Genomic DNA, 19,708 nt, shown 5'->3' with positions numbered 1-19,708 from the left:
CTTTGAAGCTTTGCACAGACCTCACATACAGCTCCCTGAGCAGACTGAACATTGTGACACAGCCCAGAATATGACTGAGGAGTCCACCCTTCTCACTGGCAACATTCTTCTCATGTCATTTGACTAAATCTTTTCCTAACCTCTAATTAGTTGAGAAAAGTCCCATCTTTTCAAATATGCTAGTAAAGAATGGCAAAAACTTCAGTTCTGCCCCAAAGCAGAGTTGGGTACATATGTCAAGTAGGGGGAAAAAAAATACATCACTCTCCAAGTGGTAACTATAGGGAACAGGGATATATAGAAAGATAGGGAAAAAGGAAGGAAATATAAATTGCACTGTGACATATGGGCAAACAAAACATTGCATCATCTTTATTTCCAAAAATGCTCCTGAACCCCATGTAGACTCAGAGGCATTCTTAGAAAATAAAAAGGAGGCTGCTAGAGCTCTTTGAGAGCCCATGTCACACTCTCAAAATGTGCTAGTTAGCCTCCAAAGCCTGGGAACTGCCCTCTTAATGTAATTTTGCTGCAATTTTGGAAACTGGCAAAATCCCAGCACTTGTCTCTAGTTTCAAATGGCACTATTTCATTTTCCAACCATCACTTTGGTTTTGCTGTTCTAAGAAAGAGAAGAGGAATCAGTGCATTTATATATAGGACTATTCACAATTCCAAATGTATGTCATCAAAAGACTTAAAATCAGGTATTTGAGAAATAAGAAGGGCAAGAGCCTGTACACAATTAGGGGAAATGTGTAAGTGCATACAGGTTAACTTACTTACAGCCCCTCTGCACTTGCACATTCCGTGCTTGGCATCTGCAAATTAGTCAGGCACACACAGGGATGTGGCGGCTGGACTTGCACAGATGCCGTTTGGGCTGGGGACCCGGCCACTGCAAGAGACTAATATAAAATGGAAAGCCAGGTTTTACATAAGAGAGAGACTGGTTCAAAGTTTATTCTGATCAGAGATACTGTATATACTTATATGGATGAATTCAAAGGTCTCTAACTTTCACAAAATAGGTTGTCATTTTTCTTTAACAGAGATTTAACCATTTATCTAATCTAAAAGTTTCGTCTAGCTGGATTCTTTATTACCGTGCAGTTGCAACTTTTTTCTGGTCTTCAAAATAGTCAGCCTCATTAGGTGATATCTGTGAGACTCCAGAGCCTGTTTTTCCAGATTTCTTCTTTTCTTCTGTTCCATTTTCATTTTCTGAACTGCAAGAAAGTAACATCATTTCTTAGGGCTTAAAAATATAAAACAACAGTCTCAGAGCTTAAATTCCAGTTGCCAATTCCAATCACCTACCTGTATAGCTTATATTTTGAATGATGGCATTTGAAGAGCTAAACATATATTTTTTTCAGATTAGAGATACTTCAGTTAATTATGTTACAGGTGGAGAACCAGAAGATGTGATTTTCCTTACATGTATCTGAACCATCCAAAATGGAGGTAGTTTTTTTCCCCCTGGGGAATGCACAAACTCTTGAGATAAGACTATATTAACCATACCATGGAGTGAGGTGGAAGCTAAAAGCAAAAGCAGACAATGTCACTATAAAGCAACATGTGCTTCCATGCTGACTATATTACTTATTACATCAAGCTAATCTTTTTCCAGTTTCATTTGTCCCATTAATATATTTTTTCTTTCATTACTCAAGGAGAGGGGGAACCAACTGCATAGTTCTCATGGTCAAGTCATGGCTTCAACATCCTGGATTATTAGTGAAGTGGACCTAACACACTTCCCTTGCATGCTGAACCCCCTAACTCTTTGACTTTTTGTAATCATTATTTGAGCTATATTAGTAACATGCCCAAGAAATATAAAAGGTAATCTCAGTAATTACACTGCTCATTCAGTTGGCTTGTATTGTGAGTGTGGCTCCCAGTTTTATAAAGGACATGGTGAAAGTAGGTTTCCTAAGATGAGTAGAAGGGTTGGTGGTCTCCCAATTGCAAAAATCATGATACAAACACATCCATTTCTGCCAGGTGGTGCATAGGAGGACAAATGTGTGCAAAATGAAACAGAAATGAAATGGTTTCTTTCAATAAATGCTGAAATGTGGTAAAATGAACTTCTTTTACTACTAAGTCAAGGCTACCTCAAATCAGGCTTGACATCTGCGATAACATGTGGACATGTATAATGGGGGAGGGGGAAATTAAAAAAACAACCTACTCTCAAATTACTCTCTATATCTATGGGTGCTGGAATAAGACCTCACTCAAACAGCTCACTGGGTGACTTTGGGCCAGGCTCAGGTCAACCTAGCTCTCAGGGTTATTGTTTTTAAGGAAACAAAATTAGGAAATATCACCTTGGATGCCATCTTGAAGACAGCCAGTTTGGTCTAATGCTTAAGGTGCTGGACTAGCTGCAGGGAAACCCATGTTCTAGGCCAATTAGGTGGTTTTGGGCCAGTTGCGCGCTCTCAGACCTGGAAAGAAGGCAATGGCAAGCCACTTTGAAAAATATTGCCAAGAAAATTGCATGGACTTGTTTGGGAATCAAAGACAGACTCAAAGGCACCCCAAAGTAAGGGGGGGGGGAGAAAGAAGCCATCTTGAGTTCTCAGAGCACAGGCAGAATATAAATGCAATGTATAGACAAACAAACAAAGCAAGAACAATGAGAGAGACACAGAGAGAGAGAGAGAGAAAGAGAGAGAGATTGATTTGAACTCAAAACTCTTTTGCTGTGCTCATGCCATAAAAATAGTGCATTTGTTCTCAGCAACATAAGTTACTGGTTGTAATTCCCATCCCCAATCTGAGATGAGATGGTTGCCTTAATGAGTCTGCAACCTATATAATCATTTGACTATTTCTGGGGAAAGCGAGTAGAGATCAAGGATGATAGTGAGTCAAGACTGTCAGTACTTTAAATGAGCATCCAAATGTGAAAGACACTGCCCACACTTCATCCCATTCACATGGAAGCTAACCACACTGATTTGAAACAAGCATGTTTAGAATTGCTCCTTTCAGTGCCGTTTTAAGATGAAACTTGTTTAAGTCATTGGTTAAAACAAGCTCTTGCTTGCTTATACAGGTAGTCCGCAGGTTATGAACGAGTTCTGTTCCCAACGTCTGTCTTTAAGTCGAATTTGTATGTAAGCCGGAAGAGTATTAATGTATAATACTGTGTAAGTAACATTGTGTAATGAACTTGAACCACTGGGTATTTAACTCAAATTTTGCTACAATAGGCTGTGTTCTTAACTATGGGTCATCCTTAAACCATGCATTCTTAACCCAGAGATTACTTGTACTTTCCTGCTGTTCCCAGGGCTTTCACTAGTTAATTGGAATAAATTTCCATTTAAGAGAAATTGCTGGAACCTGAGAATTCTTTCTTCTTATATTCCACGCTATAAATATGACAGAATAATGCAACGTCACTCAGATTTTTGTCAGTATTTCTTATTCTGTCTGGATACAAAGCCCAATGGTTTGGAATAAGATGTCTCTTTGAAAGCTTCTCCTTCCATGTTTTTTTTCTTTCTGATCCCCGAGATAGTAAGCCTTTAATACTTACACAGATAAACAGTTTTTTAGCCAAGAGATTCATAATCCAAGTTATGCATGGCAGGGGGCAAGGGAGAAAAAACAGTCAGTTATGAAATCTTCCTATTATTACTTCTACCTGAGAATATTACGGTCACGGTATCTGTTAAAAGAGTTTCTAGGTGGAAAGATAGCAGTCATTTCTGAATGATTTGGCTTGTTTGGAAGAACTGCCCATATAAATAAAGGGATGGGAAAACCCATAAGCATGGACATCTGCAAGGGGGCAAGTGATGTGTCCTGATACTACAGAAGAAAATTACATAATCTCTGTCATTTGCATGATGATATCATGGTATGCATGACATCATTGTGGATCCTACCGGATGCCTATATCCACGGGTTTTGGGGTACAATCCCCTTTTATTCATCTCTCTCGGAGCTGCTGTTTGCCCTGGCAATATTTGGCAGAATGATTTTTCCAGTTTACAATAAGGATAGGCAGAATTCAAAATCCCAAACCAGGGCTAAATGCGAAAGACATTTAAGTTAGAAATTAAAGACAGGTTGCTTTTGGGAACATATTGAGCTGATCTGTTGATTTTCAGTATAGAATTGACTAACATACAAGAAACTGACTGCAGGTTACTCCAAACTTTCTGTATTTTAGCAGTTTAAGTTCCATAATTGTCACTGTTAGATTGTTGGGAGATAAGTCCTTCCATACCTACCAAAAAATCCTTCTATGTGACCTTCTACATCTTTCAAAATGCAAAATCTGTTAAAATATAAATTACAACCTTTCTAGATAGTGCTGGCTAGGATGAAAACAGATTTAGTGTGTAAGTGTGTGTGTGTATTATGATTATATTTAACAGCAATGTCCAGTTAATCAGTGTTTTTAGGCAATACCTGGTTAGTCAGTGTTTTTAGTCAAAATAAATTTTTAAAAAGCTGAATAAACATTCATAATAAATTCTGAACCTATTATATTGTCTAATGCATATAAAATGATCCAGCAAAGGAAGTGATTTAGTTCTTATTGTGAGGTGCAAGGTTTGTCCTTAAAAAAACTAAGACACATAATTCACTGAATCTGGTAGCATTTAAAAGTTTTAGAAACTGCTTTAGCTGAAAAAAATATCAAAACACTTTGAACAACTTTATAGCAAAGGATAGATTCAGTCAAATCTGATGACCTTTGTCAGTTATTTTATTAACGTTTTTTCTAATACCTGACCCTTATCTACATGTATGATCAAATGGAAGTGGATGTTTAAGAATCTCAAGACAGGTAGGTAGGGAGGCAGAAAGGTGGATAGATACAATTCTGCTTCGCAAGGCACCTTAAATAGGTAAATTAAAAATAAAAAGGAAAATGTCATCCTTGGAATACTTAACCTGGAAATATTGGGAAATGTTTTTAAACTATAAATGGGAACATTTTAAAATTATCCTTAGGGTTTTCAGATATGCTGATCAAAGATGCTTACTGTAACCTAGAGAGATTATATATGAAAATGAATTTCTTTAAAAAAAGTGATTGAAAGATTAGGATTCCACTATTATATGTTTTTACCTTTATACTGTCACTTTAGTAATGCAGCTGCAGAACTTTCCAAATAAGGTTACCCGTTTCATTTCTAAATAAAATTCTTATTTAAATTAACGTATTGTTCAGGATGACTTGATATTAACCTCTGTGATATATCTGTCTGAGAGCCACGTGTGTGAAACTGCAGATATGATCACACCAATTGCTACGTGCTTTAATTAGCTCATCCAAGAAATGAGAAATTACCGTAATGTTACAGCAACATTGAATTTATTTTTACTCAACTTTCGGAAAGTGATACTACATAAACCATCAAAGACTCAAATAATGCTTAGTTATCATACAAAACTTTCTGAACAGGAAATGAAATTAATGCTAAAAAAAGAAGTACATATTTTGCAAGATGAAAAGGATTCATCACATGTTTAAGCCATTACCAGGATGTGCTTGTCAACTCCTTGCAAAATCTGCTTACTATTCTTGACATTTCTTAACAAAACCTCCTATTGCTATATTTTGGTAGAAGCATTTCATAGTTCTTATAGAAATCTATTATCTGTCTGTCTATCAATCTATCTAGCATTCTCTCTATATAGAGAGTATTATTCTATATATAATTTTAAGAGTAACTAGACAACATTATAATAATCTGAAAACTGAATATATGGAACATATTTACAAAGGACAAAACAGAGTGTTGATGAGTTATTTTTGAAAAATATGTGTATATTTCTTGTGCATAGTTCATACCTGCTCCAAGTACACTTCTGGGCACAAGTGTTTTTCAGATTTGTTGCTGTTTATCAGAAAAAAATAGTATAAAATCTAAGGGTAATAGTTTATTTGCTGTCCAAATATTCTGAAATAGGGACAGAGGTCATATCTTGCTAGGTTTATATTGGGCAGGGGGAAAATCTTTTCTGCTATTCTACTACATGCAGATAGGGTAGTAGTAATCTTTCTAGATTAAATATTAGGGCCATATTTTGCAAACTACATTATGAAAAGTAACTTTTGAATACAACTGACTTCTACATTGTGGCCCTGCTGTAACCCCAATCTTTTAGGAGAGTCCACAAATTTATCTCCCTAATAATCCCCCAATGGTACATACTCATTACTGGATTACAGACAGAGAAGCACAGAAATAAAATTTACTTTAAAAGAACCTAGAATGCATCCTAATTAAAAATCTTAATCCATCCAAACTAGTTATAGTAAAATAATCAAATGTAACATTTGCAGGTGGATGAAAATATTTTTGAAGCTAGTATTTTAATCAATTGAGGAATTGCATACTCTAAAATGAGATCTGTTTAGAGTCATTTGAAACAAACAAGCAGAACTGGGTCATCATGAATTGTTTCTGACACTGAAATTATCTTCTATAATAGGCTTATTTTTATAACTAATAATCATCTGGGCTGTTATTTACTATGAGTCCATGTTTTTTTTTCTTGAAGGCTGATGTTTCCTCATATCACAGAAGATTAGCATCAAGACCTGCCAAGCTTTAATTCATTAGTTCCTGATTAAGAGACGGATTTGAGAATAATTCTTAACAAACAGTTAATCACCAAAGCCAAGAAAAACACTTCATTTTAATGATGACGAATTTGATGTCTCAATGTGTTTCTTGTTTAAGCTGAAATATGTGGCACTGGGAAACCCCAACACATCTAGAAGCACCAGGCTGGAAAAGGTTGAGCACAATTTTACTTAAGCATTCTCAAAGCAGAATGACTTGAAATATTCATACTTCTAAAGCAGAAAGATGCAATGTTGAGTGAAGCAACATTTGAGGAAATGACTTCAACAGAAAATTTACAGTTGTTTGGTTGACTAAATTTTGATTAGCTTATTGCTTAACAGGAGAAAAACTTACTGCTCAATTTGACACACATTTATTCAGAGGTAAGCCCCCTTAAGTATATACAGACTAGATGCAATCATACAGTTACCTGGGAAAAATTCCTATCAGTGAGATTTACTCTTGAATAAACATGTTTAGGTTTGTATTACCTGTTGCACTTTTGTATTAATCCTAAGGCATGTTATTTATTATAATTGTCTTTGGATTCAACGTTCCTCTAGTAAACACCCCTGCATATACACATTCAAATGTTTAATGACTATGCCTCCACTCCCAATTTGTACACCTTACTACCAGGAAGATTTTCTGTTATTTCTCCCCTGTACTCATACAGTGCAAATACACTATGTTTATTTTGGCCAGCAGAAATAATGGTTTAATCCTATGCTTCTTCTATAGCTCTTAGAACTATACTACCCAATACTGTTTTAAGATAAAAAGTACATAACTACATGGGCCTCAAAATACATATTTAGAAGAAATTCTGTTTGCCCACAAACATCCCATTGCAGTAGAAAAGCTGACAGAAATGCAAGCTAGTCCCCTAAGTATGGAAATATATTGTAAAATAAGCTGAAACCTGGACAATTTTCTTATAAATACATGAATACAGAGGTCAGCCGAATAGAACACTTTTCCCTGCTTCTTAAAAACTCATAGCTTCTTCTATTTGGACAAAAATAGCATTTTGTCAAGCCATCCTTATTAGTTTTGTAGACTGAAATTTTACCTGATACAAAATATGGAAGCCTTGGTATTGAGGCAGCCATTAATCTTGTTATCAGATCTTGACTTAGCTGAATTATAATGAAGCTTGCTGTTGTGGCTGCTTCTTGTCTCAATCTTGTTTTAGTAAAATCTGGAAAACTTCAAGTAACCTCAATATACTATCTCACTTGAACTATAAAATTACAGATACCAGGCTTAGAACAAACTAGGACTTTAACTTCTTAAACACCCATCTATTTTATGCTATCAAGGACAACTGAGATAAGAAGGTTGAGTGCAAATCTGACAATTGTGAGCAAATCTCTGTTTTGTACATCTGCCCTGAACAGTCCTTACTGGACCCTTTTGGAATATTAACACATTGCATCTTTAGTGAACTGGGATTTTAATTTTAGACCAGTTATTAAATAATGATTAGTTTTTATCATTTTCTCTGTTAAAGGACAAATATCATCTGTCTTTGCTGTCCACTGGTAATATTTACAACCACTTACATTTACCAAGAACTCAATTTGGACCAGAGACACTTTCAGTTTCAAAGACACTTAAATTGTTAGAAGTGATTATCAAATCTTACAAGACTAAAAATCTCACAATTTGTCTTTATAAATGCGTGTAGTCCATAAATCAACTCAATATGCAGACTTTAAAGACTGAATGGAATAAGGAATTGCAGATATCTATTTTGTCTAAAAATGGGATATTGTTTTAATGCCTCTAGATCTTTTTTTTTTTTTTTAAATCAGACTTATGGACTACATTGCATTTGTTCAGAAAAAGAATGAGTAAATCATCATGGTGTTGGAGATGCAATGAGAATAATACCTCATTCAAAGATATGTTTTTGTGACGACCTTTATGTAAAATTCTATGCCTATATATATATATATATATAGGCATGAGATGCTTGTATATATGCCATGATAGACAGATATTCCTTTTGTTTTTTTCTGTTTAATTAAATAAAGGCTAACAACAACAATACACACACACGTATATATGAATATATATGTTGAATATATGGCTACCAGATCAGGGGTGCAAAACTCCAGATGACCGCTAAATGGCAATAAAGAGATAGTTTTCTGTGTCTCTTTGCTGCTGCTTTGTCTCTATTTTTGCATCTGGTAGCCTTAGCTAATGTAAGAAACCAAATTTATAAATATGAAGCTTGGTCTGACTTTGAAATCATTAGTTAGTCATATTGCATTAGGTGGTATAATATTAATTGTTAAATTATCCAATCATGCTAAATCATGCCACATGCAGAATATAACCTCTGTTCATTAAGGAGAAAATCTATCTATAGCCTTAGAAAGAGAGGATAAAATTTAAATGCATTTATAACTGCTGTAAAGAAGATCGGGAGTTCTTTATATCTTTTTTCTTTTTCTTTCCTTGTCTTTTTTTTCATTTCTTTCTTATTTACTTATAACTTTTACTTTTATCTTCCTTTTCTAAAAAAATGTTTTTACTTTGTAAAGAACTTCTTTAATAAAAATTAAGAAAAAAAGGAGAAAATCAATGTAGTTGCTAGGAATTGAAAACAATTTGATGGCACTCAATCAATCAATCAATGAATCATTAAGGGGCACATATGCTGAACTGAAATTCCACTTATGCCCACAAATCTCCTAGAAGATTCCCACCTTCCTTTTGCTATCCATGAATATATCTGTGGCAATATTGGGTAAATGAAAGTACTATGCACTATTTATTAACCTGCCTGTAATTATTATTCAAAAGAGGAACTTTGGCCCTTCCTTATTCAGCAGTGGAACAGCTTCACAGATACTGAGATAATGATAATACTTTTGATGGACGAGAATCTATTTTGTTACAGAGCAAATGGAAAAGTCTACTATAGCAAAGGGAAAACCGCATGCAAGCTTTTGCATCAGGATTGCTGTTGACTGCAAAGATGAGTGTGATACTACTTCATATTTTGAAATCTAGCTATATTGGCTTTAGATTAATAAAATAGAGATGTTTATATGTTTGTATACTTGTACTGCAAGGGCCTTTCCCTAACACCAAATAAATTTTTCATCTATTTAGATTTGATTTATGGGACTTTGAGGACTAGAAACCACAACATAAAATGGAAGTTTTCTACTTAAGACACTGCATTCAGTTTAAAAGTGTTATGCCACAACTGTGCCAATTAGGATATAGGTAGAAACAGCAATGCACGGAGACCCACTTTTGAAGTTGGTATCAAAGACTAACATTCTTTTTGTGAGTTACCAGAACTACCTCTAAATTAAATTAAGAGCTTCATAGCAGCTACTTCATTATTCATGTTACCTCTGAAGCCTGACCATTGATCTGTTGCAATAAATTGCTATTCCGGCAAGAATAGCAAACAGAAGTGAGAGGAAGCAAGGTTTTTACATAACAAAAGGCTGAAGTCTTCCTTCAGTTGAGTTTCATTCCTGATAACTACATGGACAAGTCCATGTAACTTTCCTGACAATAATGTAACATTGCTTTCTTTCGTGACTCCTCCCCCACCCCCCTTCCTAGTTTTAGCCAATTGTCCTAGGACTTCCTGGGGTCTTCTATCCAAGTACTAGATGGGGCTGGTCATGGGTAACTTTTCTGAGATCAATCAAGATTTGCTAGGTGCTGCCACATTACAATTTATGCATTGCAGCACTTTAAAAGGATAACTATCTGTATTAATGGAATATTTTCAGTTAAGCATTCTATAAAGTTAAATACAAGTAATTTAACAGAATTACAGCTACATCATTTTAATTTTTTAAATATATAATTTATATATATATATATATATATATATATATAAATTATATATTTAAAAATATATAATGTTTTAAAAACATATATGTTTTAAATATATATATATATTTAAATATATATGTATTTTTATATATATATATGTATATATATATAAATTATATATTTAAAAAATATATAATGTTTTAAAAATATATATAATGTTTTAAAGAATTTTGATTATAAAAGTAAAATCTAATACAAACTAAGCTTAAAGAAAGGAAAGAAAATGGAGAGAAGGAGTAAAAAGTGCAAGGAAAATGAAAGAAAAAAGAAGAGAAGAAAAAAGAATAAAGAGAAAAGAAATATATAAAGTGACTTTCAACCTTCATCACAACAAGTATAAATAAATTTAGCAACTCTTCAGCCTCTCTAAAGTTACAAACATTTATCTCATCCCATATACCATCTCTTATCTATAAACAAATCCACAAAAATCTTATTTTCAGTCCTGGTGTCAGTAGAAAGTCCAAAAAGGGTAGCCAGAAGTATCTTATTCATTTTTATAAAAAAATAAAAATATAAAAATATATATTTTATAAAAATATATATTTATAAAATAATATCTTATTTTAACCTTGATCAAATAAACCAACTTTATATTCCTTCCTTTTACTTCTAACATTCTTAATCTTTAGTTCATTCAAATATTATTGTAGGATTTGATTTTCTTCTTCTTTGTCCTACCAAACAGAGTTCTTCAAGGCTGTAACAAGCCTCTTTTATAAATCCAGTAGGAAAAAATTACTCAGGCCACTCTCTTGGTTTGTCATTTGTATTTCCTTTTCAAATTCTAAAACCTCAGCCAGTTTCTCTTGTAGATCCAGTAAAACATCCTTTTCTAAATCATTCTCTTGGCCTGCCAGTTGTAAATCTACTTTCAATACCATCTCTACCTTGTCAGATAAAATTTGTTCTATGTCTGTCATTTCTTCAATGACATTTCTTCAATAACATAGTCTATCCATAGAAGCAGACATCATTACTGACATTGTAAGTAGTCATTATAACTACTATTCTCTGATTCCATTCTTCAAAAGTCTCCTTCAGTATTTTTATTGTCATAACCATCTTGCAGGCCTATATATCTTTCCTCTACCTAAAATTTTTAGTCCCCTCTAAGTGTCCATTTTTTGAAATCATGAAATTATTTATCTATATTGTGTCTTGTAAAAACCAAATCAGGATCTATTTCTCACCAGAAGCTATTCGGACCACACATGGGTGATCTCCTGCCTTTCCTTATCTGGAGAGGTTCCAAGGAACTGGTCTACTCACTGGTTCCTTGGTCTTTGCTGTAGTTGTCATCTTCAGTTCATCATACCTCTTCTGGAATCCAAGAGCTACATCATTTGTACACTCTGGGCAGTGTACATTAAACAAACTGGAAACTTCTTTAGCTAATGCTCAATTGAAGCAGGCTATCTTCTTGTCACTGGGAGCAAAAGTATCATTGGCCACTGCCCTTTGGAACAATCTCCCACCCAACATATGGCTGGCTTCGACTCTGCAGGCCTTTAGAAAGGCAGTTAAGACCTGGTTCTTTCTTCAGCCGCTTGGGTCAGAAGCGATCACCTAACTCAAACTTTCCCTGGAAGGGAAAGGTGGAAGGGGAATCACTTAACATAAAGTTTCTCAACCTTGACAACTTTAAGATGCGTGGACTTCAACTGCCAGAATTCCCTAGCCAGGTGGTTGGCTGAGGAATTCTGGGCGTTGAAGTCCACACATCTTAAAGTTGCCAAGGTTGAAAAACACTGATCTAAAGGGCAGAGCAACCTGCAGTCCAGATTGAATAGCATGCAAGTTGTTTCCAAGTGACTCAATGTGAACAGAAATTTTCAAAGCTGGCTTTGAGTCACGTTGACATGAGTAGAGACAGGAGCCGCTTAAATGTTTAGTGTGAATATGCCTTTAAAAACTATTGCGAAGCATTTATGGGGAATAATAAAATGTCCTTGCATTTTTAGAAATCACTTTGACTCATTTAGCAGTAGTGAAAGGAAGAGGTTGCTCTGCCCCCATGCCTTTTAGCCCTCCGCAAGGCCTTGAACAATGTCAACTTAGTTCTGCCTTTTTAAAGGCAAGTGGACATATTTTAAAAGACAGTGCTGACTACATTGCACCCACCAATTTTAATTTGAACTTAATTTCAATTTAAATTGTAAAAATGCCTATGCAGGACACTGCAGTTTTCTTGTTTAACCAAAATAATAATTAAAAATAGGCCATGAGCCTCACATAGGACAGAGATACCATGCTGCTTATCTCTTATTGTAACTGATCAATCAAATCTTTATTACGGTCAAAGACCAGCATATATTGTAACTGAGAATTGCAATAAGAGATAAGCTTCATATTGCATACATATTTTTCGGATTGCAACATTGAACTGGCAGGTACAAGGTCCTACAAGAAAACAGGTAAGTCCTACTGAATTCAGTATAATTTATTCTCAAGTAAGTGTAGCATGCAGCCCCAGTATAGAGGATTAGTCATTTATTTATTTGACCCATGCCCCACCACAATCTAATTACTCTTGGTTGCTATTATTAGAAACCACTGGCCTGCTCACTTTTCCTCTAAACAATATATATAGTTTCATCCTGAGTTACGTATCAAATGTGTTTCAATTCTTTGAAACAACAGGTCTGAACTGAATTTTACTAGAAACCTATTGATCAAAATATATACCACTCTAGAAGAGAGTTTCAAAGTGTGCAAGTGTATGCATTTTTTCCAAGACGACATGAAGGCTTAACTGTCTGTTTAGTTCTTCATGCAACCTGTCAGGAGAAATATAAGAGGAAAAGCGAAAGTGAGAAAGCACCTGCCACTTCAGATGACATCTGAAATTAAACTGGTAATCTCTGGAACAAAAGGGTATGATTTGCTGTAGAGTACAAAATGTTGCTTTGCCTACCTGAGATAGTAACTTCATCTGAACTAGGTGCAAACCTTGCAATCAAACATGATTGATTAAAATTTTCACAGCAGTGGGGCAAACAATTTAATTTAAAACAACAGGGCAAATAAATGCACAAGAAGTGATTCAGTTCTCCACGTTCACGTAGATAATTTGACCTTCATGTTACAGGATTTTACACAATAAATTAATGCTAGCTAACTCCATTACAGACTCATTCTCTTTCTCAAACAAATGGTGGCTTTCTGCATAATGGATTTCATCTTAACAAGGCTAAAACGGCAAGAACAAATTGGAGCAGCATGCTATGAATATCCTGACTTAAAAAACACAGCAATATCACCACTGTTACCTGTGCAGGTTATTAAAAAGGGTAAAGTAAGAGAGAAAATGATGAAATCCAGGATAGAAATTGGCATATCTGATCCTTTTCCCCTTTAAAATTCTTAAGTCAAAGTACACTTAAAAAATGTAGAAGCCACTGACTTAAAAAGGATATTCAAATGGGCAGATCAGCCTTTCTATGATAGATAAGCATTTCATCCTTTTGTACTTGCATGGAACATTGCAAGTATGTAAGGGGATAAGTTTGTTGCAACATTATTTTACAGGTTTCGTCACTGGCCCCTCCAGCAGATGACTATACCACCTATCTTTTCTGATGGTCCTCTTCACTTTTAGAAAATAATTGACTTGCCCCTACCTCTTTTTGGCCAATGTATCTGTCCGGAAAGACGTTTACTAGACAGTAACAGATAGTATTTTTTAAATTATTTAAACAATTGATAAGGCCACATATTTCCAAAAAGAGACTCTGGATAGTCTACAAGAGTTAAAAACAACAAGGTAACAGTAAAGTCCTTTTTACTGCTCTGCCTTTATTTATTTGCCAGTTATTCATTGAAATGCACCAGTTCAGTTACTGAAGTACAAAGGAGGTATAGCATTACTTTTGAAACCCCTCTTTTGCTATTCATTGGGATTCAACCAGTGTTGGATGGGGCATATGTCCCCCCCCCCCAAAAGGGAAGTTCATGGCTTGAATTTTGAACTTTGGCTTCAGTGCTGATGGTGGCTATAAGAACCAACACCTTTAAAGCCCTACATGGCATGGGCCAGATTACCCGAGGGACCGCCTCTCCCCCACGATTTCAACCTGTCCCACCCGATCACACAGAGAGGGCATGCTCTGGACCCCCTCGGCAAAAGAACTCCGACTAGCGGGGTCCAGAAGGTGGGCCTTCTCTGCTATAGCCCCCGCCCTTTAGAACATCTTGCTCCCGGAGGTGAGACAGGCCCCCTCACTCCTGGCCTTTCGGAGGGACTTGAAGATCTGGCTCTGCCATCTGGCCTGGGGTGGGGAGGGAGGTCATCAGATGGGGAATTGGCCCCTAGAGGCCTGGTGTTGCTACCATCGGCCTCCTGGATTTTTTCCTTTTATTTTGTAAATGTGTCCTGTTTTAAATTTTAATTGTATATTTATTTATTGTTTTAATATGTTGTGAGCCGCCCAGAGTCCCCCATTGGGGGAAGATGGGCGGGGACAAGTTTAATAAATAAATAAATATGAGAGAGATGGTATTTCTGCTCCAGACTTATCTAGGTAAAATGGACCAAGCTCCACTTACCTTTAGGCTACACTAATGTAGTATGCTCTGTATGGGTCAGCAATGGAAGACAAGTATTATTTTAGCCTTATTATAGCTTTGTTGACACTATAGGACAGATGATTCATATTACATCAGTACTGAGTAGATACACTGGTCACTATTTCACCACTAAGATCCATAATGCTGGCAGATGCTAGAGGTGAAGAGTTTTCTGTCACAACTTGTACCCTATAAAATTACTAAGGGATATATAGCTGTTGAGTTTTGACTGAAAGGTTGTTAATTTTTTTAAAAAAAATCATTTATCACTGAATATGCTGCTTTGGTTATTAAAATTTTTCGTGTGATTTTGACACTTAATTTTTTAATGTTCATTTTCTAACTTGTAGGCACTTTTTATTCTGATACTAAATGACATGTTTTATATTGTAAGCTGTCTTGAAAGGCTGAAGTCTTGAAAGGGGGGTATAAATGCATATTTAAATGCATTAAATATAGAAATGAGTGCCTAGAAGGTTATGAAGATCATGATTTGATCAAAACTCAGAGAAGTCAGGGGCCACTCTTATGGAACGAATAACTGTCCAACATTGTTTCTGCACTAACAGACCTATTAAACAGTTTAATCAAGATGGTACCTATGATAGTAGTTTTCCAAGTCAAATTTTCAATTCTTGCCACCTGCCTCTATGTTTTAAAAATACACATATCAGCCCAGAAATGGATGCCCATTCTATTTACTCCTACCCTTATCTGGGGCTCTTAGCATGTTTTTTTCAGGTAAGAATTGTTTGCTTTCAGGACCTATATACTTTAGCCCTAAGGCTGTACCCTAATTGTTCCAGGACTTTTAAGGATGGTTTTTCTCAGAATCAACGTAGTCTCAGGTAAAACCATTCTGATTTACATCTGTAGATCCCTAACCATGCCAACCACAAAGATCTCCACTCAAAGGAAAATGGGAGAAATGAAAGAAAAATGGGTTCTGAATATATCTTTATTAAATTCTTAATAAACTGGCTTATTAAATATATTCATGTGCAATCTTGAGCTCTGCACTTATCGTTTCACTCTTTTTTATTTAAAAGTCATTGTGATTTGATAGTAACTACTATTGATGTGAATTACCTAATTAAAAAAGAGGAACAGAGAGAAGATTTTCAGGAATTCTATACACTAGCATGGACATATTCAATGTCTATGCAAGACCAATGTGAAGAAATAACAGCAGAACATAATACTGTATACCAGTTCCCAAAGTGAAAACGTGAGTTTCACCAAAAAAACACATCCTTCTTCTAGCCCCCTTCACAAGCACCACAACAAAATCCAAAAGTTTTTCTCAAAGCAGACCTTTTACCATTGCCTTCCACACTTCCTAAATGCTTCCTTATGTATTTCTAAAGCTTGCAGAGCTGTGTGTCAACTATGAGCCTATGATGATATTATTGCAATTTCTGGCACATGGAGTGGAAGTGTGCAGGCCCACTGTGTTTTCCTTCACAAGAAAAATAGCAGGTATGGGTTTCTGCGAATAGGCATAAAACTAGCCTACTTAAAACCAGAGCCCAGAACTAGGTACTGTTTTCAGTGCGGGTGCCATGCCAAGAAGGGTGAAGTTATTAGATGCCTCCGTGCTCTGAATGCTTTTCTTTTCATCACTGAAAAGAGCTCAGAGGAGCTGATATAAGAGGAAGCTAGCAAGTTGAAGGCATATTTTCCAGATGGATCCCTAATTCCTGCCAGCCATCAAGTTAAGCCCTCCCCCCGTCTTGCATAATTAGATAGAAATGCAATTTCCTATGAAATCCTATGGATTGTACAATTGGCATGTTAATTCTTGTGAATTTGGAAATTGCAATAATATCATCTGGCAGATTCATACAGGACTTTCTTTTCCTATCAGATGATATGAAATCACAGCAGCGTGTGGAAGAAGTATTGATAATCATTGAGGTAGCCTGATTCATCAATCCAATTGATAATATGATCCAGAGTAAATTCATCAAAATGACCCAGTTTTGTGTAGTGGTTAAGGCGCCAGGCTAGAAACCGGGAGACTGTGAGTTCTAGTCCTGCCTTAAGCACAAGGCCAGCTGGGTGATCTTGGGCCAGTCACTCTCTCTCAGCCCTAGGAAGCAGGCAATGGCAAACCACTTCTGAAATCTTGTCAAAATAACTGCAGGGACTTGCCCAGGCAGTTGCCAGATGTCAACACTGATTTGAAGGCACCAAAAACAAAACAAAACCTATCAGAAGATCCAGGCAGTCTTGCCAACTGTAGCTTTATCACGCACTGTCAGAGAGTCTGAGAAAAACGTCTATAATGAGATGAATACTGAAGCTGCCTTGTGGGCAGCAAAGCTGTCCATGCATTGGCTCATCATCATTGCAGGTTAAGACTTGCACACAGAAAAGAGACATCCCAAATCAAGTACTTCTCATATTGCCTCAGATGCAATACTTTGGATGCAGTCAGTGCACGCAATCTAGAAGCATCAAGTGACACGTTTCTGATTTACGCCCACACAGAGCCCAATTCACACGGAACCCCAATCAAAGCTTAATTCATCTTCCCAAGACAAAATCGGGAAAACCTGCAGCCTTTTATTACGCTTAATCCAAACCATCAAGCTATGTGACCTTCTCCCATACTGTAACCTGTTTCATTGTGCGACGGATTAACAAACGCCCCGCCCCTCGCCTGTAGCCACTTGAAGCACCCCAAGGCCGGGGCAAGGCTTCATGCGCCAAGAACTGACCACTTATCCAAGAACCTTAACCTACTCCAGATCCAACAACCTCTCCAAGGCCGCGCTTGAGCTGCGGGGCTTTCTTTTTAACGTTTAGGCAAAGAAGGAGCCTAAGGTCGGAGGCAGGCAACTAGCAGAGGGACCGGAAAACTTCTCAGCGTCTTCGGGAATAAAGCGGCGACTTTTTATTCGTTGCTGGGCGCGACCACAGGAGCCCTTAGAGCTATTCCTTGCAATACACGGCTAGGCAGCATACTTACTGGATTAAAGCAGTTTTTTCCTTTTTACTGGCCACTCGGACTGGCTTTTGTTGGTCCCCGTCAAGCTGAAGGTCAGTCATGAGCACCATCGGAAGGAAAAAGTCCGCCTCTGCTCTGTCGACTCCGCCGGCTCTACTTCCCTTTTCCCTGCTGATAATACTCAAACGGGACTCCCTCCGAGAGTTTCTAGCTTTTCTTCCTTCCTATCACATTACCCTACTTCGCAACCTCGGAGCACAAAATGAGAAGCGGGTTTTTTTTTCCCAGTCCCGAACTAATCTGAGCGAGTTTGAACTGGTATGGTTGCCCGCCCAGCCTTATACGGTAGGCTGATGCACAGAGGGAGGAGGGAGGGAAAAGTCCGGGAAAGACCCAGCCCTCTTCTCGACCCACAAACTCTGTAGAAGGAAACTGAGAGAGAGAGAAAAACCAGTCCCACGAGCTCATCGGAGATTCAACCGATTGCTCAAGCACGAGAATCACAGTTCCTTTTAGAGCTCAGCAGTTTTTTAAAAAGCCGGATGAGTTTTTTTTTTTTTAAAGAATCGAGAAGATGGAGAGCATGGTAGGATTGAGTGGACTGAAGCTCTGAAAATCTGCTGGACAGGAAATGCGGGACTGGAGGGAGAAGGTTGGAAGGTCATTTGGCCTGATTCTAGCTCTTTACAGGACAGCATTCAGGCACCTTAGGTGACTCTGAGGCTCTTACAGAGCTTAAATGGTTCACAGCTGGGTGTTTCCTGCTCAGCTATTGTCACATGAAAACAAAAGGTCTACTGAATGTTTCATGTGGGAATGGCAAAGGGGAGAAGAGAAAAGGCCTTTTGTCCCTACTGCCTGATCTTACCTGGGAGGAAGTCAGGTGACGGCTGTGGCCTGAAACAGTGGCAAGAGAGCAGGGTTGGGACTGGCAATGGGGACAGGAAATTTCAGACTGGGCAAGTTTTCTGCTGATTCAAGAACAGGTGGAAAATGCTTCAGCTCAGCAGTGGGGAAGGGCTGGAAAAAGGCTGAGGCAGGTAACCTGCAGGTGCCAAGCAAGGAGACCTCACTGCCCCGGTGCTGGTGGGCTAGGAATCCAACCTTGCCTGGCAGGTTCAATGGTATTGCTTTCAGGTGGCTTTCTCTGATCTGGAACCTTCTAGCAGTTGGGTTCCTGGTGTCCCCTGAACTTGGGGTACTCAGAGAACACCAAGAACCCAAAAGTTCAACCCTAAACTATATATATTCTCTAGTAACACTGAAGTTTTTAGACCACAGCTTCCAGATGATTAGCCAAGTAAATTGGGCATTCTGGGAGTTTTAGTCCAAACAGTCTGGGGGAGGAGCACCAGGGTAAAAAATAAAAAATGCTGGTTTTGAGCTACTGTTAGAATAAGAGTACTCTACTCTTACTACTGTTAGAGTAGTAAGGCAACACACAACTTGTTAGTAGTCTGTGTCAGTGTTTCTCAACCTTACAATACAATACAAATACAAAATACCTTAAAGATCAAGTATAAATTATATACAAGGAATTTGTCTTCGGTGATGAACAGCAAGATCAACAGTGCATTTGGATAGCAACAGAAAAATAATAAACAATAACACTACACAGTAAAATAACTTTTTCAAAGGGAGAAGCCACTGTCCAGCACATATCGAGTCATGTAGTGTTTAACAGAGCAATGGC

At 37.0% G+C, this 19,708-nt stretch overlaps 1 protein-coding gene across 1 annotated transcript in view; it reads right to left on the bottom strand.

Moving 5' to 3' along the window:
* Nucleotides 1–18,353, bottom strand: part of GRAMD2B (GRAM domain containing 2B) — a 38,118-nt gene extending 19,765 nt beyond the window's left edge. The window contains exons 1-2 of the mRNA XM_007425633.4: nucleotides 18,037–18,353; nucleotides 1,107–1,229 (exon numbers count right to left, since the gene is read on the bottom strand). Coding sequence (XP_007425695.1) covers nucleotides 1,107–1,229; nucleotides 18,037–18,125 — 212 coding nt within the window. The 5' untranslated portion in view covers nucleotides 18,126–18,353. The remainder of the gene's footprint in view (nucleotides 1–1,106; nucleotides 1,230–18,036) is intronic.
* Between the last annotated feature and the right edge of the window lie 1,355 nt (nucleotides 18,354–19,708).

This window comes from Python bivittatus, unplaced genomic scaffold, assembly GCF_059951505.1.
Source record: "Python bivittatus isolate LINGU-HERP-01145 unplaced genomic scaffold, Pbiv_v1 ctg000850_np1212, whole genome shotgun sequence".
In the NCBI taxonomy this organism is placed as follows: Eukaryota; Metazoa; Chordata; class Lepidosauria; order Squamata; family Pythonidae; genus Python; species Python bivittatus.
Note: the sequence above shows the minus strand (reverse complement) of the source record. Positions and strands in the feature narration are given on the sequence as shown.